Here is a 21,108-nt window from a genome sequence, read left to right as displayed (position 1 = left end):
GCCCGGATGCTTGGAGGTGAAAGGTTTCCATGCCCACTCCGAAATAGTTCCAAACAGATTTCCTGGTTTTGAATGGCTGCCATGTGCAAGCGGCAGATTTAAGAACATACCCCCACCAAGCTGAACCACGTGAAGAGTGCAAGGTTAATTGAAACAACCTAGAGAATTTCTACGGCACAGTGAGAACACAAATGTTCGAGTCACTTGGACAGTAACTTGCAAAACCCAGGGCATCATAATCTCATGTGAAAGCATTTTTAGTTATGAAAGTGTGATTAGGTCTCCCTGCAATACGCAGACAATTCTACTCCAGCCGTACCAGGTGGGAATGCAACGCTACAGTTCACACAAACAAGATGCACAGCCATGCTCAGGTCACTGGTTATCTCGAGTGGTTTTACTTTATTCAGAATGACACCTGAGGAAAGGCTGGCTAGCACTGAAAGTTATCACTAAGGCTTTTTACATGTTCTAACAAAATGGAGCTATTTAAACTACCAATATTCCTTAGCACAAAACTCCAATTACACCACCAGTTTCTGTAGCACACTTGAAAAGAAAGTTTGAAAGCCATTTTTATAAGCCTCACTTGAGACATGTCAAGAGATAGACAGTGAACTTCCTTTTTTATGCTCAAAGTAGTGATTTATGAGAGAATATTTTAGGAAAACTCATATCTTCGCACTTGTATTAACTACTGCAGAGCCTTTTTATTTCTCCAGTTGCCTATCAGCATTAAAACAAATTACTTAAGGTTTAACGGCTAAGGACTAGTGAAGTGATGCACAAGAAAACAAAGTAAAACGAATAGGTTCAAGCTTTCCATTACTGATTTGTATGTAGAGTTGAAGAGAAACTCTAAAATACCTGCTTTCATTTCACTTGTCCATTTTGTGACCTGAGGAAAGACACCTAGAATTGAGCAGGTAGCGAAGAAAAGGGTTAGAGTAGTTGTTTATAAAAAAAAAACAAACCAAACACCAAAAAAAAGAAGTGTCAGACCACTACGGCCCTATCAAAAGATTAAAAAAACCTGAGACACATCACTGTTGCAGCCATGCTGGTTTAAGGATGCAAACGAGGCATCGTTCATATGCAAAAGACAGAGTTCTTTATTTGCCCAGGTGCTACAGCTGGACGATGCATACAGGCGCACAGCATTCTTCCCCCCCCGTCCCCGAAGAAGCCTGGACACCCTTTGTGAGGCACCAGAGATAGTTACACTAAAAAGAAAATCCATACTAAAATTCAAATGTCTGGCTGCACGGTCTCTAGCTTTAAGTGGTCTAACACATAAAAGCACTTCAAACTAAAAAACATAATTTACAAATGTTAACATGCAATAAGAGCAACAAATTGCACCTTACATGCTTCTTCCATCACCAAGTGCTGGCAGTGCTCCTCAGAAGAGGGCATTTAGTGACAACAGCAGTAAAGGTACTCCAAAGCACAAATACCGCCAAACCTTCTCTTTGTCACGTAACAAAACTAGTCATAGACTGGCAAGCCTACTTAAGAGCCTGAGCTGGAAGCTTAAGCTCTGCTCTGTCTTCTGTGAAGAAGGTGGCTCAGCTATTCCACAGCTAAAGCCTAAACACAAGCAGTTTACAACAAGAGTACTTAACTTGAGAATTTGAGTACGAGGGCAACAATGCAGGATGGAACAAGACCTCGAGCGTATCACTTTTATGAGGGTTAAGTCTAATCCAGCATGAACCGCGCACAGCTTGCAAACCAGAGATGAAAGCTTCCTGAACTTAAGCTACCCACCTGCCCTGTAAAGGAAACTGTTATGAACTATAGACTGCAAGACTAAGTATCAAGATACCCTTCTCAACTATGAGACTGTAAGAAGTAGGCTCCAGGCACTCCCCTGAACTCAGTAAATCCTCATTTTTAAACGTAAGCACTGTAACTACATGTATTTAATATATTCCACATTAAAAGCAGTCACAACTAGTTATGTTTGACCTTAAGGGATGTTACATTCACAGACCAAATATCCCTCATATTTCTAATCTCTCAATTCTATCCTGGAAAAACATGAGGTTTTTCCATTGTTCTGCATGTTTCTGGACTTAAAATGGGTATCTGCTAAGATTTATTAGTCAAAGGGAAAGCAAAACTGGATGCATTTTCTTCCGTCTCCATTTAAAATTAAGCCTTTATTTCAGTCATTTTAAGCAGAAACCTCTCACAACAGTTGGGATAAGCAGGCTGTTACACCATTACACTGTTACATTCAGTTGCAGAGATACGTCTCACTTCATACAAATATAAGCAAAAGGTGTGTTTGTGGTGAGGTTTTTCACCCCTTGGGCAAAAGCATCAAGAAGCAGTTCTTAAACATCTCAGTGTGCCAAGTACATCATTCTGCACTCTTTGCATCAGGAGGCCAACTAGTAATGCAGTAAATCTTGCCCATGAAACACAGGGGGAATTAAACCGTTGTGTCATGACAAATCTTACCTGACAGTAAAGTACATTCAACTTGCTTGAGGAATCCAACTGTTCAGTGAAAACCATCTATATTCAGTGATGTCATGGGTGGGGGTCCTTAATTGCACAAAGGTATAGAGCGCTACTTCTTGGATTATTTTAAGTTAAAACTTAACTGAGCACTACCCTCGTATCTTAACTCTTAAAATATCTGAGGCACAAATATGTGTGTGTACTTGTTTTATTCATAATTTGTCTTGGGATACCAAATGTATTTCTACTTCAGGTGATTTAACAAAATTGTTGACCTCATTTCAAAACATCCACTGATCCATTTTTCATTCAATGGCAGTATCGAATGTCAAAAGGAACGTAAAAACAAACATGCACACAATTGTACAGTTTTCATAAATGTCTATTTCATTATTTGTGGGTAGCGCATTAAACAGTTAAATACATTTAAATAATGTTTAAGTGACTGCACTAATGCAGAATTTTAACTAGATGGGTAACCAATTTAACTAGAAACCAGCTAACAAGTAACTGTCTAATACTTCAAATACAGCTCTTGTGCTAGGTCATCCTTCTTGGGAAAAAAAGCCTGCTGGTCACATTGGAAATACATTTTAAGGCCAAATTCTTCTGATATCCCTTCTCTGCAGCAGTTTCTTCACCTTTTTAAGCCTCCAATTCCAGGCCAAGACCAAGTTTATGGCCACCAGCATTGATGCTCTTTCCATCTATCAGGGCAGACAGCGTAAGCTTCACACCTGTAAGATTTTTAAACAGCATGTTTACAACATACAATCAGAGTAGCTTTCATGCAACTCAACCTCCGTCATTACAAGTCCCAGTTGTAGCTCTCTATTACTTTCCTCTAAAGATTTCTACAGAAGAATCCATTTACTCATGAAATCTCCTGAAAGCAAGTCATGTGACTCAAGCTGGATGCTTTTTATAAATACTGTGTTATAAAGTGGCTATACAAAGTCACCAACTGGCAAGTACACTGGAGCTCTCCTTTTCTACATTAAGGTGTGCAAACAAGGAAAAAATTATGCATAGAAAGAGACACACTCGTATCAAGGAAGGTATGGAATGAAACTACAATTTTTATTGGTTTTCAAATAAGGAACTAACCAATGGTAATATAGCATTAATAGGCGTTATCATATTTAAGCAGAACAAGTTAAGTTCTGCAAGTATTTTACTAAATATTAAGAGCAGGAAGTGTGTTCTTTTGACAATTAATCACTATTTCAAGACCTGCTATCAACTGATATAATATGACTGGAGAAAGCAATGCTAAAAAAAAGACTGCTTTGCACAGCCTAAAGCTAAGCTATCAAACACAATACCATTCACTCCTACACAAATCAATGAGGAATGTGATGCAAAAATACCATTAGATACAAAAAAAACTTGTTTAGATAAAGGTTTGATGTGCAACATAAGCTACTGTAAAACATCTACTTTACCTTCAAGACAAAACTATTCTGAAGAAGGGAAGTAGTTGCACATAAATGCATAGAGCTCAAAGATTATATTTGTAATGCATGAGAGACATGTATATGATGTAATTAATGTGATAACCCTTACCTGGCCTCAGTGTCTGGGTGTAACCCACTCCAACTAGACTAGAATTGTTCACTTTTGCCTGAAGAAAAAAAAAAAAAAAAAAACAAAAGCAATTGAAGTGCTGTAACTGATAATCACATGCAATACGTGCAAAATTATTTATCTCACTTCACACCACTTCCTCTATAGTGGATATGAACAATCCAGGTTCAATTCTAACTTTATAACATACAGAAAACTTTTCTGCATATTACCTTTTTAACCAATGTCACCAGAGTTCTTACCACGAGAACATGACAGAGCTTCCCAAAAACTGACTTTAAAAAAATTGTGTAAATTTACAAAACTAGACATGAAGGGGTTTGGGTTTTTTCGGGTGTTTTTTTTTTTAATAAATATATTAAGTACTCTAGATTAGCACAACATTTGACAGTCAGATTCTAAGACAGACTTTGCTGTATACAACATTACAGAATTTAAATACTGCTGGTTTAATTATAACTGCCTGGATTGTCAGAGTAATTCCTACAAGACTCCCTGACCTATTACCTTCTTTTGTACTAATAACACACAGATTCGCAGAAACGGAAAATACACTTAGCATAACCCTGTTGGTTAGAGCCATACTTACAGAGATAGAAGCAGTGGAATCCAACTTGTATTTAGCCGCAATGCCAAAGCGAGTGCTGTTGCTGCCTGCTGTCCAAGCCAGGTTTACAGCAGTTTCAAGGTTGTCACTCACTTTCTGGTAAATTGACCCTCCAAATTCTGAACCATCATTGCTGTGCAAATTAAGAAAAAAGTTAGTTTCCTATATTTACATAATCTCAGTATTATTTTTAAAAACTGTCACAATGTTTAACATTAGTAAACTGAAATGGCATTCTTAAAGACCAGACTATAAAGTATTTCGTAGCTTCCTCCCATACATTCCTCCTCAACTTTCATAAACCTAGACAGACACAGTCCTCATCCTCCCCCTCCAAAAGGGGAAATTCTGCCTCAAAAATCAATTATTTCCTAACTAAATGCACTAGAATACCACCAATTTTCATTAACTTAGATTGAAAACACCATGTTATTCAGTAGGTTTTGATCAGCTTAGATCTTAAATGTTCTTCAGAGCAAAGGCAGCAAGCCTGAAGAAAGTTCAGAAATGAGATGTCTTATTCAAGTTATGCTCTAAGAGTTTCATGCATTCTTCTTCCCAGACAGGCAAGAAGATGAACCTACTCAAAAAAGTTCAAAAGCAAAGCTCTAATATTGCTCCAGAAACTATTACTGGCCTACTTAAACAGTGCAATGCTGATTACTACCTCTAACAAATCTACTGCCCTTAAATTAGTCAGATACAATTCAACGTAATGGGAAAGCTGGAAAAAGCATTACGATCAACTCTGAACTACTGCACTTCCAGTTTGGATGTACTTCAGTATTTGTTAAGCTGTAGCATACATTATGCTTTAAGTGCTAACAAGCCATGGGTATTTACTGTTTTGAAAGAGAAAGCTACAAAGTAACATTTATTATTTATTTAGAGTTTCCTACTGAAAAATGCACTCCACTTAATGGCCTTGCAAGCACCTCTTGGTATTTCAAGCATTTATATTCTGACTAGAAGGCAAGGTAGAGAAAGCCTGCTTCTATAAATCTGGACACAATTTTCAGTACTTACACGTTAGTGTGCAGTTGGAAGTCTCCAGTCTTGTAACCCACAGAGAAGTTATTTCTTGTCAATTTTGATTTGGCGCTATCAAATGTCATCTGATAACCAGCAAGCCAGCCTTCATAACCAAAGACAGCTGAACCATGGATTGCAGGTCCAGCAAAATCAAAGTCAACATCACAACCTAGGTTTAGGCATTCACGTTTATAAGCTGACTTAATTTTACCACTTTTCTTTCTGAAACAGAGAAACAGTTATCTTAAGACAAGGCTTGATCTTCCGCAATGAACTGCCAAATTTGAGCCATGTGACTCTACACAATGTCTCTAAATGCCATGCACATACATCCTCTAGACTGGGCCAAAGCACAGCTAGCCCATCAAGAAAGCACAAGGGTACCACACACAGGCATTTTCTGATTAATGTAGAGGCATTTTCATGCCTCCTGCATCTTCCAAGTATTTCTACCCTAGAAAATAAGCAAAATGGGCTGTTGTGAACTGTCCAATACTAACCCCGTAGAATAAGAAGTGATGCTAAAGAGCAGAAGCCTTTAGCATTGGGATTTGCTAATTTGGATCAATAGCAAACCATACAAACATCCCTGTCAACAGAGCAGACCAGACGAACATTTACTGACTGTGAGTGTTGTTACTGCCTTAAATAAGGTAAAAAGGTTAACAATTCTTACCCTGTATTTGGTGAGAAAGTTGTATCAAATGTCAACTTCAAGCCTTTGGCAATCTAATTGAAGGGGGAGAAGATAAGATAAAGCTACAAATTCAGTTCTGCTAGTTAGGTAAAACAAATAAACACTCTCCTAATCTATTACCTGATCTTCAATTGCAATTTCTGTTCCCAGAGTGTTATCTGTGTTCCATTTCTCTGTGAAAGTCAGCCCATACTCAGCCCACTTGTATTTGGTCTCCAAGCTCCCATTCACTTTTCCAGTGTCTGTGTTCGATGAACCAGATGTTGTGAATTCCTAAAAAAAGACAGCATCCATGTTATACAGAAGATACATGTGATCCTGAAAGCATTACACAGTGCAAAAAGAGAAAAGACTTTTCTTCAGCAAACATTAAGATCTTGTTATTCTATGCAACAAGTTTAACAACATTAGACAACTTGCCGGTGGGAGAAGGGGGAACAACACAGACAAGAAGAACTAGATGATTCATGCCAACATGGAGGCCTCCCCCCCACTCCCCATCTCAACTGCAGCGTTTCGGCCACTATTACAAAATATACAGGTTTGCAACATAACTCAGAAGCAAGACAATAGTTACCGGAAGTACTCTCCTCAAAAGCTGAAACAGGTTCTTGAAATATAAGGTTAAGTTTGAGGCTCCTAACGAGCAAATTAAAAATCAAACCAAGAGCAAAGAATGCTGTAAGGCACACAATGCAACTCCAGTAAAATTTTTTAAGGATCACATATGTATTTTCATTATTCTAGTCAACCACCTCCAATAATAAGTTACATACATGTGTTTTCAGACATCTATAAAATTTGTTTTCCTCTGACGCTTTGGTTTAATGACACACAGGAGGAACATAAACGTTTGATTTGTGAGCTAAGGCAACAGTCTTGATTTCATGCTTCTGGTAGAGTCTTCCCTGGAATTAATCACAGAATGGTTTGGGTTGGAGGGGACCTTAAAGATCATCTAGTTCCAACCCCCCTGCCATGGGCAGGGACACCTTCCACTAGACCAATTCTAGACTAGATTCTTGAAAGTATTTAAGAGTTAGCAATATCACTCACATCTCCTTATTAAACTAAATAGTCCCTGATGTCTCTTGCTATTTGGACTCTCATCAAGAAGAGAATTAATAATTTCTGTGTACCACTATTCAGAAACTAAAGGCAATACCTAGCAGAAGTGGAAGTCTGGTTTGCAAATGTACATTAAGGAGCTCTCTCCACTGAAATACTATTACCCTTATGGTTTAAAAAGTTTATTATTTAAACTTTTTAAAACATAAATCAAAATTTTGATCTCTGACTTTCTCCATGCACAGTATTATTTTCAAATCGACTCCTCACACTCACCTCCCCCAGAAGGAAATACAGATTTGAAATCAAGTCCTTAAGTATCTGTATTCTCACAGCCCAAGACCTAGCACACATCACAAGCGCACATGAGACTGCTCTTTAATAGTGGCTGATCAAATTTAACCATGGCCAAGACATTTACTTGAATTATGTTAGTGAATCACTAAACCATCCACACAGTTGCATAATTTTAGTAAGTTCTATTTCTTGGCAAGCAACAGGAACTACACAACTTCAAGTCCAAATACCTTCAGCTTTAACTTTGTACTTTGTGCTATTCCTACTGCACAGGCTGTATGTGACTGCAACCATTGTGGTAATAGCTTCAGGAGCAGCAAATTATTACATTATGTCTTATCTCTGCTTTAAAATATCTACAGTACATACATGCCAGCACTTTCTCCTCCTGGGAAGGATGGCTTATAACTGATATGGGATTCACATGAGGGCTTGGATTTTTCAGAGTTTTACCAGTATTCCTGGCAGTCCTCGAAAGAAACAAGGTAAAATAAGAACAACTACATCTGTAATAGGGCTCTTGCAAACTGTGCTTCAGTTGGGATACAGACTTCTATTAAAAACACAGCATATAGCCCACACACCTTGTTTCTAACAGCTATTTACACTGTTAAAGCTTCCAGTTATGGGGAAAAAAAAAATCTACCTTTATATCTTGCAAAGTTTGCTCTAGAAATATATAAAAATTACAGGAGGCACTGCTTGCACGGAATATTACTGCAAAACTTTAATACCTTTAAAGAGGAGCCAAAGATTTGATGCACTAAATCACTGCCAACTACTTCACACAAGCATTAAGATGCCAGAAATTTCCACCAAATAAAAATAGTAACACAAAGTACTTCAGAAATAAATTGTGTACTATGATTGATATATTAAAATACTTCAAAAATGCGTCAGCTATTTGTTCACCTTCACACAGAAGACAACTAATAAACCTTTTTATTCTACAAATATTACTAAACAGTGTGATACCTCTGTTACATTCAAAATAAAGTCAGATCTTTAGGGGCTTCTGAAATTATTTCACACTAGAAGTTTATCATTCATATAACCTATAAACTACTTAAAAGCATCTGGAAGGTGTCCTTTCTAATTAAACATCAGAACGTATTCAGAAAAAAATAAAATTAGTAAGAGATATTTAAACTCACCACTCCGCTTGCAGATTTTGTTTTCACATCCAGTTTCACCAACCCAAAACCTTAAGAAACAGAAGTCAAGGTTACACCAGTAGGCTTTAACTAAGACCATGCATGTTTTCCAAGAAGCTGGTTTTCCAAGCAGTCTCAGTGTGCCACATATATACATATATAAAAACAACCATAGACTGAATTTTAGAGGCCACAGTAAGTAGAAGAGGCCACTCTAGAACAAGCCAGGAATTCTGTTCTATCATCACCATACAGGAAGTGGTGAGTAGCCTCTCAGTTGAACACTGTGTATTTAACTACCAAACCATGACTTTCAATTTAGTGACAGACAAAATGCATTTTCTTTTCTGTCATTGGGATGGCATTGGCCTTGTAGTCAATTATTCCAAATGCATAAAAGTCGTGTCTCAGTACCAAGAAGAAATATCTCAAAGTAAAAAAAAAAAAAAAAACCACAAAAAAAACCAACAACAAACAAAAAACTGTAAAAGTGAAGTTACTGGGAAATACACAGTCATTGGAACTGTAATATAAGTAGGCTTTATGGGAGTGTCAACTCACATTGTCACCCTTCAAACTGAGTAACAGCCTTGGTGAAAAAGCCCTCACATGCATTCCCAAAGACCGGAAAGAAAAAGCACTGTAACAAAGCAGAATTTAACCACCCAGTATTGAAGCATTTTTAAGCGTTGAAGGATTCTTTACCCCAATAGCTATTCCTCTTTCTATTCCAAAAAAGGTTATAATGTTACAGCAGTATATATCCCTTTCTGTATCAACAAATGTGGCACAGATTGGTAAACAAAATGTACTCCTAAGTTAAATTACACTTGACACTTACATTCTTGCATACTTGTACACCTCTGACATTTGTGTGGCTAAAGCACTAAGATTTAACAGACTTCACATCAAAACAGCCCACAAAAAACCTCCAATGATCTGTTACTGGACAGTAATGATATAAAAACAACACACCTTCCCCCTCCCCAGAAACACAGGCAACTGAGCATTCAATTTTGCATACAGGCTTAAAAAGGCAATTCATTGCTGCACCACAAACACCAGGTTTCATGAAAGGTACTAATCTTACCATATCCTTTATTGAAGATATCTCTGGCAGATTTGCCCAGGTCTACATACGACGGAGGAATCGCCATTGGAGCTGAAAGGTAACGGGCTAATTAACAGTGAACCTTTTACCACTGCACGCACATAAAAAATGCTACAACTCTAAAAATACTCTAAGGCAGATTCATATATGAAGGCAGTTAATAGACAGTTGGCTCAATCACAGTATTCTGTGAAACACCTATGGATTTTCAGTGATGGTCACCGTGAACACTGAATGTTTTTAGTTCAGGTAATCTGCTTGTAGACACAAGGCATTTATTTCAAGTACATTTCTCCATACGTCTTTAATTACCAGAAATAAATAGCTCACATTTCCAGAGTTGGCAGTTATCACCAAAAACCAGGAAATTGGAAATTTGAAAAACTATAATGCAGTTATTTCCTGAAGTTCTGCAAAGTCAAACTTGACAGATGCTTATGAAAATGACCTGAAAGGTTTTATTTTAAAATTATAAAAAGAGTGCATATGTTTTGCAACATCATTTGTCCCATATTTTAAATGGTAGACATATGATTTAAAAAGGAACATCTAATACCATTAACTGGCAATCAATCTGATGAAGTTTTTCCCCTATACGGCACAAGAGTTTTAGTTTGGGGGAATTGTGTTGTTAGCTTAAAACAAACAAACGGCAGGAGTGCTGGTCAGTGAGAAGAGGTCTCTTTGAAAGCCCTTTTCTCAGGCGGAGCCTCTGGCAATCCCACTGTTAAAGAACCTGTCATTCAAGACCAGCTATGACCCAGCCCCACGGGTAGATACCAGCCTATGGTCTCACACAGGCCGGTATGGTTCTCTCCCTATGAAGATACACTCTATCTATGATAAACTGCCTTCGGTGACTGTTTTCCCATGATGTCAATAGCAAAAGGCCACTGTTACAGAGGCACCGTATTTTAAAGTAAAACAGAGCATATTTCAAAGAGTTAATAATTCTCCTCATGCTGTGAAAGGGGGGGGGGGAAGGGGAGGAGGGAGCAAACAATGAAACTAACTAGGTAGGCACCATAAAAAGGCTAAACACAAGCAAAGAAAAGTCTTCTTTTATCTTTTCAAACTGATTGGTCACATTTGTTTTTACAGAGAAAGTCAGATTAACATAACTGACTGTTAACCTGGCTCCTGTGTGGGGTTTGTTAAGTAAATGGAAAAATATCTTCAAGACCTCAAAAATAACAAGGGCAGTACTCTCACATGTTAACTTTCAACTGAAAGCAGAAAAGATTACTTTCATTTTTATATAATACTTTTAACCAATATTTAAATTTTCAACACCTGGCTATAGAATTGCTTATCTTATGCAGATCTTTGCAAGATCTTCAGTGTATTCAGTAACACAGGATAAAGCCAAGCCTTTTTTTTTTCTTCCCCTCTCAAAAAAGTTTCTTTCCATCTTTTCATGGCCTTATCTACATAAAAGGAAAACTTTCCTGGGACACCTGATTCAGAATAATTTCCTTTAGGGCACCATTCCACTAAACAGACTGGATTTTTTATGCGGATGCTATTCTGAAACAACTGATTACACTTGCCATATGTAGCCTAATTGTATGAACTGCTACTACTTAAATAAATTAAAAAAACCCACACCTATTTCAGCAAGCAATAGTAAGGCACAAGACTGTTTCTTATCTTTCTACAATTTTTAATGCAGTTTTCAAGAGTACCTTATTCCACCTCCCTAAACCTTAAGAGGATAATTTCAATCTCCTCTAAGCAAAAATATTTACATTCACAATTTAAGTAAGAAAAAAAAAAGCCACAACAACAAACAAACAACTAAAACTAAAATAAAAATGGGAAAAAAAAACCCAACTTATTTAGTAAGGAGTTTTAAACTCTACAACCAGGTAGCAAGACATCCATCGCTTGCTCAAGAATATAAAACAAGTCTGGTTTTCCATAGAGTTAATATAAACAGCCTCTTAACAAAAAAACAAACAAAAAAGGACATGAAATGAACATCTGAAGCTTTAAAAGGCTTAGCCCAAGTTCAAGTCAACTAAACAACTAAGTCTTGAGAAAATTCTATAGCAGAACAGATACTAATCCTAGTGTAAGACATTAAGTAGTTCCTATTATTTATTCAATAAAAAGAACCAGTTGTTAGACCAAATTACAACAAAGTGCGGGAACTGCTCTTTCCCCTATAAATTTCTGCTGTACAGCAACTGTACAATTCATTAGCAGTTTAAAATAATTTAGAGAAGGTTTAGCTATGTATTTTTCCTCTAATGAATAGGTCTCACTTCTAACTAGCATCTTCAGAAGAATAATTACTCCTGCTTTTGAAGTTTTACACTAGCCTTTAGCGCTGACATGCTTTTACAGCGTAAATAAACGAGCTTTTCACTTTTGTTTTAAATGTTTCCAATCTGACGAGACAACCATTACAGACGAGATTTATGCTAAGCAGTAATGTCCTGAGAAGTTAACAAACTAGTATCTGTGTCTAAATTCAAACGTAAAAGGATGTTGCCATTTTATCTGGCCTAGTTAAGCATCCTTCCCATCGCAATGAAACCAACCAGTATTTGTCAGACATTCCTTCCTACAAATGCGAGTTTTGTGATAAAAAGTTAAAACAGAGTACAACTGTCACGCTGCTGTTCTGAACCTATACTAACAAGGATGGACAAGGACAAAAGTGGAAACCAAGAGTTAATTTTGGGTATACTAAACACCTGGTAAGCCAGTGCCATCATCAGAATGCTCATTAAATGAGGGCCAAAAAAAAAATCATTCCTGTGTCTTCCAAAGTTGCCAAGTTAGCTAGGTTTGCAAAATTCTTGTAATCAGAAGTAATTTTCTTCAACTCTACTTTGAAGTGTCTTTCACTTTAAAACTATGAATTAGAAGTATCTAAAATATAAGTACCATTTAATAACAAGAAGCTTGTTGTGAAAGCAACTATCAGATAATCTTATTCCTCATTTAAAAAACACAGAATCTACTTGAATCAAGAGGGAGCTCCACCCTGATCTTTGTTTCATGCCACCCTAAAAAAAAAAGTTTAATTAATCTGTTACTCAAGAGCCACAAACATGCTTTCTTCTTCTGTAAAAAGAAAAGAAATAATCCCAAGAACAGAGAAATGTATTAATGTTATCAGAATTATTACATCGCAGTTTTTCTTTGAGGTAATATTTCAAAACTCTCACACCCTATAATTAAAGGAATGCCAAGGACTTCTATAAAGATCTCTAACAATTTTAAGATCTCAGGATATTGAAGGTCAGTTTAGAGGCTAGATCAGACTATAATAAAAAAAAAACCCTAAGTACTTCTGCAGTTTAGAAAAAAATGGCAATGCCTACACTGACACTCTATTCCAGTAGTATAAATAGTAACAGAGAAATTGATATAATTAAAAAAAATAATTTTGTTAAAATACATTGGAAACACCACTGACCTTTGGACTTATGCTGCTACTAGAGCTTTGAAAAATAAAAAATCTGAAACACCTCAACACCCTTGCTTCAGCTCTCTCCCTACTTACATCTTGCAGGTGGCCACGCTAGTCTAGCAGCCATAACTAGGCCAATTTAGAGACTCTACGGAGACGGGAAAGAACATTAAACATCTGAAAACGAACTACGTGTTCAGAAACCGAAAGCAGGGGTAAGGCAGAGCTTCCCAAAAGAGAAGGACACCGAAAGGGAAAACGGGGATGCGAAGAGCCAGGCCGGGGCGCACGGGGAGGCGGCACACCCTTCCTTCCAGGGCAGGGCCCGGGCCGCGGCGCCCAGCGCCAGGACCTTCCCCGCGCCCAGGCCCGCCGCCAGGGCGAGCAGCGCCCGCTGCTGCTGCAAGGTGAACTCCTCCACGCGGCCATCTTGGGCATCCCGGTCTGACCCTCTCTCTCTCTCTCCCTCCCGCCGCGCCCTCCCCGCCGCCCCTTATGTAACCCGGCCCGGGCCCGCACGCCGAGGAGGGCGCGGCGCCTGCGGAGGCCACGGGGGAGGCGGCGGGGGGCAACACGTGCGGAGACACACCCCCCCCCCCCCCCAACACACACACACACTCCCGCCCGCCCCCGCCGTTAGCCTAGGCCCCTGGGGAAGGCGCCCCTCGGCCCCACCGCCCCCGACCCCGCGCGGCCGCCAGCCCCGCTCACCACCCCTCCGCCCGCTCGCACACGGGCGAGCCCCGCCCGCCTCCCCTGCTCCCGCGGGGCCCGTCGCGGCCCGGGCCGGCACCTGGCTAGCGCGGGAGAGCGGCGAGGCCGGGCGGAGCGGGGCCGGGGGCGCGGGCGGGTCTCGCCGTGAGCAGGCCGCGCTGCTGCAGCCGCTGGCACTGGAGGGCGAAGTGAAGGAGACACCGATCCGCCCGCCCGCTGCCGCCGCGCAGGACCCCAACGAGCCGGGGCCGCCCCGCCCGCCGCCTGTCCCGCCCGCCGCACCGCGCCGCCGCCCGGCCGGCGAGAGGCGCCGCCTCCCGGTGGCAAGAGCCGGGGAAAGGCGAGAGACGTAGCGCGCCCGAGCGAGGAGCCGGGCGGGTGCGTCGCGGGCCGGCAGGCGCTCGGAGGGGCAGCCCCGGCGGCGGAGAGGGGCCCTGCGGGCGGGCGGGGCCGCCCGGCGGGGGAGGGCGGTAACGGCCGCGCCAGGCGCCCGGGGGGCGGGAGAACGAAGCTTCCTGAGGCGCAGCGGCGGGGACCGGCTGCTCGGGCTGCGGTGGCCTTCGGGTGCCGTCCTTCCCGGGGAGCGGAGCTGGGGAGAGACAGAAAGGGCCGGGGGAGCTCAGCGGGGCGGAGGGTGCCGCAGGTACTGGCTGCTCAGCGGGCCTGCGGCAGCCACACCCAAGGAGCATCGCTCCTTAGGACAGTTTAAGTAAATAGACGCGCTCCCCGGCCTGGGGACGGGAGGCTGAGTGCGGCTCTCGGCGGTTCGTACAGGAGGGTCCATGCACGGGGACGCAGCCCTTCCCAAGAAACTGCTCGCCTTCCTTTCGGGGCCCACCTGCCTCCAGTCTTGGAGCACCGGCTTGTGAAGTACTTCACCTAGGAACAGCCAGGGAGACCGGCTCTGCAGCCGGCCCAGGTGGCTCCGGTGGTGTTTGCCCAGAGAGCGTGTGTCAGAGGCTGTCCTTGTGCCCCCAAGGCCCCTTCCCCACAACGGCCAGCCCTTGCGGGGCACTGGGGTGGTGGATGGCACGCTGCCCTGCATCCCTCCGCAGGGATGCTCGCCTTCGCTCCCCCGCTTCCCGCAACTCTTTGAAACTCAAACACATTAGACCTAACACACGTGCTCCTGTTGCTACCCCAAAACCCACAGATGCGCAGCAACACCCAGTAACACGGCTGTCCCATAGCTGATGTGACAGCTCCTACTCTGTGTAGCGAGGTTTGCTGCCTCTTCCAGACAAGTGCTGCAGTCTCTCTAATTGCCTGGGCTCCATTTTGACCCTCCGGTCCCCTCCCACTAGAAGACCCCACACACACCCCGCAACAGCAGACAATATATCTCAGGTCAAGAGAAGCAATAACCCTCAGAAAGCAGCCTTGGATAGTGCTGTCCTGATCATAAATAAGACCTCTTGGAAGAACCAGATGACTGTTCTGCAGCAGGCACTGCACAACTGGAGCAGGAATTACTGAGTCACCAATGCAGAGCATTGCTAGGCCAAGGAACTGCAGGATAGTTGTTTCTGGAATTCATAGTTCTCCCCTACTTACTTGGATTATGACACAATCAAAATTCCTCAAAAAATAAAAATTATGTACAAATACAAATTGTATTTGCATAGTATGAAAAGTATATGTTATCATCCAACACTACCAATTGACCAGAACACATGGTACAGCAGTAATTTTCCATGTTATTAAAGAGAACAGATTAGCAACAAGGCCCAACACAATGCCAGTCAGCACCTGCTAGTTATAGCAAAACATAAGCAACTGTTGGTTTTTTGTTTGTTTGTTTGTTGTCCAATACTTTCACATCAGAATACCCAGCAGGTTAGTACATTTCATTTAGATATTTTTAAATAGGACAGCTTTGCATTCCACAGAAGGATATATATTGATGAATTAGGAAGGAAAACCATACACTGAGAGAATAAATTGCAGTAGGAAAACTGGTGTATCTTATTGTGCATGGGAACGTACATTAGAAATAAATAGAGGCCTGATTAAGTAAAAATAGATTGTGGCATAAGTTGTTCATTACTTAAAGACATGCACTTATTATTCATACCCGTAGTATAAATCCATTCTGAATAAAAGTTCAGTTACTTCCATGAGACATCAGCTTTTTGCCTTTTTTTTTTTTTTAAAGGTTAATATTTTAGTCATGGTTCAGCTTTATTTTTATCAGCCCAGGAACGTAGTTACTGCCCCACCCTGAGCAAAAAAAAGCAATGAATCACTTGCTTTGTGAGACAAAGCAGAGACATAATCCGAGACAGACAACAGCACACAAACTCCTCTGCATTAACGTTCCAGGCTTCTGTAGCAACAGCCTCTGCCAACCAGCGTTTTTCACCCTTGCTCCCCTCATTCTTCGCTCGTACAACCACACCTTGTTTCTCATCAAACAGGTAAGTTTATGTCCACTTCTAACACAAGCCTCAAGTCATTGTCTGCTCTCCCCTTCAGATGCAGACCTTCAAGTTGAAGGTTCAGTGGAGAAAAAAACCTTAGTGAAAGTCTAGCAATGAACAACTAAGTAAATTAGGACTCCTCATTTTGAAACAAGTTGACCTAAGGGGATATAGCAGAGATTATGAAAGTATGACCAGCAAGGAAAAGGTGGAAAATAGTTGAAGCTAGCAGCAAACAAGTTCAGAACAAGCAAAGCAAAGGGGTTTTTTTCCACCAAAGGAGTGCCATTCAGTGGAATTACCTGCCACAAGAAGCTAAATGTTTATATGGATTCCAGGGGAAACTAGACAGGTTAGTGAAAGAGGTATCATTTAGGCTTACTCTGTTCTTACACAATTTTTTGGGGGGCACACATTTTACCTAAATCATTGCTTAATTCATCATCTCAGAGGCAAGAACATTAGGCTAGCTACACCTTTTGTTCGATACCATACAACTGCCCTTATGCAAACCAGGCATCTGAAAATACCTAAGAGGGTAACTGGACAAGGCCCATACTGCCAGGATCCTTTAGACTGACAGTCTTCATGTCTTTTAAGTTTTTTTCCCAAGCAGTTTTGAGTAGCCTTCTCTCAGTTTAGTTTAAACAATTAGGAGGAAGTTTAACTTAAACCGGATTCTAAGATACACTTAAAAAACCAGGTCCACACAGAAGCCAACACATTTAAATCATCTGGTACAGACACATATGCAGACAATCCCTTAGCTCAGAGAAGCACCAACAAATATTAGCCTGGGATTTTAGAGCTGAGGAGGCAAACAGAAAGCAAATTTGAGAAAACCAACAAGGGAATGAACTTGTTTGCAGGCCCTGCAAAGGCTAACGGAGACACAGGCACCTTACAGCTACATAGCTAACAAGAGCTGATTGCCCTTAGCTCTGCAGCCAAAGCAAACTAAAAATCCAATCCTTCTTTTTATGGCCTGTGGAGACACTCTTCCAGTACATGTTCAGTGCTAAAGCACCCTATTCCCAAATAAACAGTAAGAGAGATATGGCAATGGTTCTGTTAAAGAGCAAGGAGAAACTGAAATGAAAACCAACCCACGCAGAAAAGCCTGTACTTACTCCTTCTTCTTGATTTATCTTTGGTTAATCCTAAATTATTTTCCTTTATTTTTCTTTCTTTTTCAGTTTCTGTTGCCTCAGGATTATTTTTTATTATTATTATTCTCAGTAGCTCAAGGAATAAGCAAAGCTAACTACTACCTGATAGATCTACAAACCATCAGGTTTCCTGACACTCTGAAATAAGTAAATCAATAGGCTTCATTCCTTGGAGGAGTTCTCTTCTGGAAAGGGAGGGGCAATCAAGTAATCAAATGCCGATTTGTAAGAAAAACACAACCATTGATGCAAAACTCACTGAGAAGCTCGAAGAGATATGCCCAGTGTTCCTAAATCACTTATGTGAAGCAATAGGTTTGATTGGTGCAACAACTCTCACCTCAAGTAAATATGAGAACAACTACTCATCTCTGCTGTATTGTTGACATTTCTGGTCATGGTGCAGACTGTAGCAGTTACTGTGTCAGATAGATGCCTGGCACTTAGTTTTAGAGGTTACAAATTTTCGAATTATCTCAAGTTTTTCATAAGAAGTTCAATGAGGATTACATGCCTCAGAAAACACAGTGCATTTTACACCAAAGAAATTACATCGCAGAGCAACAGACCTCCAAGACTTTTCTCACCTAGCTGAAAACAATTTGGTTGCCTCCATGAAACTGATTGCTTCTCTCCATGAAAAGCTTGATCCAGTCAGGGACACAGGTGCACAAGATGCTGAGTGGTGGTTTTATGGCCTTGTCTCTCACTGAAGCCACTCCACGGTTAAGCCTAAATTCTGTAAATAATACCGACAAGGTAGGGGGAGCAAAGCAAAGCTGAGCCATGGAAGAGGAGGAACAACACCCCGAGGGCTGTGCCCAAGCCATTGCAAGTTATGTACTGTGTTCAGAAGTGCTAACAGGGGGCTTGGACAACTGTTTGCTTCCCAAGAAAAACCTGCCCTGAGGAAAAAAAAAAAAAAGTGTTTCTCTGGCAGCACAACCTTTTACATTACTTATAGGGTGTCCTCATGATGCTGAGTTTTCTGATGATGGTCTTTACTGTAAACTGCTCTGGATTCACAGCTTCAGACTTGAACGCATCTGTACAGTAACAGCACGCGTCTGGCATTTGATTTTTGAGGGACTGAGTTTTATTCTTCAACAAATAAACAATGTAAAAATCTTAATAATATTTGCTGTCATTCTAACCTGCACTTCAATTTCTCCCTGAAAATAAGTCTTTCCTGAGGTCACCTCTCTTTCTAGGGTGCCTGTTTGTAGCAGGCTTTACAAACCTAGCAAGTGATTTGCAATAGTCAAGCTGCAGGGATTTCAGGCTGCTGTAACCTGAGCTCCTGCCCCAAATGGCCTCGGACTTCGAGGAAGCTGCAGCCAGGAGAGGCTGGCTGAGGTCTGACACGGGTGCGTGCCTTGGCTCCCGGAGGCCATCCCCGCTGGGTAGGTAAGGGAGGTTGACTCAGGGTAGGGGCACACTGCGGGACACGAGTCTTTAAACAAGTGGAAACCAGCAGATTCTGGAAGCAGACGTGTTAGGGGTAGTGTGATGGTGCTGAGCGACAGGATGAGGCTGAGCTAGTCAGCAGGACCCCATGCCGTGCTGCAGCGGTCACTTTTTGGTTCTGGGTGCACCATTCAGCTGTGGTGGGTGGATGCGATGCCAGTGACGCCTGAGTGAGCTCGGGACCAGCCATCGCCCACCCTTAAAGAGTGCGGGGTGGCCTCAGTTTTACCCTATAGGCACACAGGAATAAAGTGGCTGCTCTGTTCTTCAACCCCAGCTGTCAAGACACTTTGCTGAGCAATTAATTTCCTAGCTGCTGCCTTTCAGGAGCGCAGGCAGTGGAGGGCAGGCTTTCCCGGCCAGTTGAGCACGGCCAGGTCGGGCTGTAGGAGGGAAACTGAGCTATAGATGCTGAGACAGAGCCCAGAGCTTCACAGAAGGAGAGGTGGGGAAAAAAAGGGGTGGGGTGCTGTGTTTCTACCACCATTTGTAAAAGCACACGGACATCCTGTATTACACCGAGTGCTCGACAATAGCTCGCACACCACCCAGCAGCACATCCCATGGGGAAACAGGCAACGTTGATGGAGTTGACCTAAAACCGATTGATATGTGAACAGCTAGAGTTTCACCAGAGCAATCTGACTCAGCTGGTTATCTGGGAGGAGAAACTTACCTTGATAAGACAAACCTGTTATAAAACCTACAAGAAGTGATTTATCTACAGATCTATTTGGACAGCTCTCATGCTGACAAATACAAAAGTAGTGAACTAATTACCTTTTCCACCTGCATGATTTCCTTGGAAAACTGTGGACCAACACCCTCATGTGGCATGGACATGTGTGAAGTGAGCAACCTGTGCCAACGTGTGTGAATTCTTCATTTCTTCAAGGGTTTGCATTTTCATCTGAATAGAAGATATTAGAACATACACAAAAAACACCCACGGAGTAATCTACTCTGTGGCAGATTTTTCCTCTTTCACAGAAATTTGACTATATGTATGTACAATCATGTTCTAGTTAGTTGCCAGGTGCTCAGTGCAGGGCTCAGTGCAGCAGAGCTTATGATAGTGATTGTTATAATTAGGTTTGCCTAACTACCCCAGAAAAATGTTGTATTTTAGTAATACATTATTTCATTTACTCCTTTTTATTTACTCAGAGTCCAGAAATTTGTGTCAGCCTGAATGTTTTGTCAAAAGTTTTGATTAAAACGTTCAGTGCTTTATAAGGGGAAAATGCTGTTTACCCAATTGAAATAGCCCTTATTATTGAAATACTTTAATTGAGAAGGCTCTGTGCTTTTCTTGTTGAAACAGGTATTTTAGACATCACATGGAAGGACTGGCGTTTTGCTGTCTAGTAAAACTCACCCATTCAATCTATAAACTTCAGAAGGATCTCCCATGGTACGACCTGGCAATTGATTTCTCCAAAGGGTTTATTGATGGAACATGCTTAATCTCTGCACTTAATGTAATTGGTCTAAGCCATCTCCCAGGAGCAACCGTGCATACTTCATCCCACAGCTGAAGAAGTGGGACGAGATTTCTTACATGATTTTAACTCTGTATTGTAAATCTGACTGTGATTCAGAGCAGAACGGAAAGTCCCTACAGGCAAACATTTGCGAGCGTAAGAACCCCAAATGCCTCCTGTGCTGAGGAGTAAAGTACAGAAAAGGATATAGAAACCAAAGGCAAGACAGACAGAAGCACGAGTAAGTGCTAACAAAGGGGGATAATGAACTCTGACAGGAACAAGGGCGAAGGTGTCTCTTGACAAGAATGAAGAAATTGGGGCTTTACTGCAGATTTACCTGCACCAATAAATTTCACTTCTCTAAGACTCTTTGCCCTTCTGCAAAAAGGCAGTAATGATATT

General features: G+C 41.4%; 1 protein-coding gene across 1 annotated transcript; it reads right to left on the bottom strand.

The window, feature by feature from the left end:
* Positions 1-2,134: 2,134 nt before the first annotated feature.
* Positions 2,135-14,402, bottom strand: VDAC2 (voltage dependent anion channel 2). Its single transcript, XM_054831576.1, has 9 exons — positions 14,243-14,402; positions 10,005-10,076; positions 8,915-8,964; positions 6,516-6,668; positions 6,375-6,427; positions 5,693-5,920; positions 4,649-4,799; positions 4,039-4,096; positions 2,135-3,209 (listed from the first exon to the last, which is right to left on the bottom strand). The coding sequence occupies exons 2-9, from the start codon at positions 10,069-10,071 to the stop codon at positions 3,118-3,120; spliced, it is 852 nt and encodes a 283-aa protein (XP_054687551.1). The 5' UTR covers positions 10,072-10,076; positions 14,243-14,402; the 3' UTR covers positions 2,135-3,117.
* Between the last annotated feature and the right edge of the window lie 6,706 nt (positions 14,403-21,108).

This window comes from Grus americana, chromosome 7 (assembly GCF_028858705.1).
Source record: "Grus americana isolate bGruAme1 chromosome 7, bGruAme1.mat, whole genome shotgun sequence".
Lineage (NCBI taxonomy): Eukaryota > Metazoa > Chordata > Aves > Gruiformes > Gruidae > Grus > Grus americana.
This window is presented reverse-complemented; position numbering and strand designations above follow the sequence as displayed.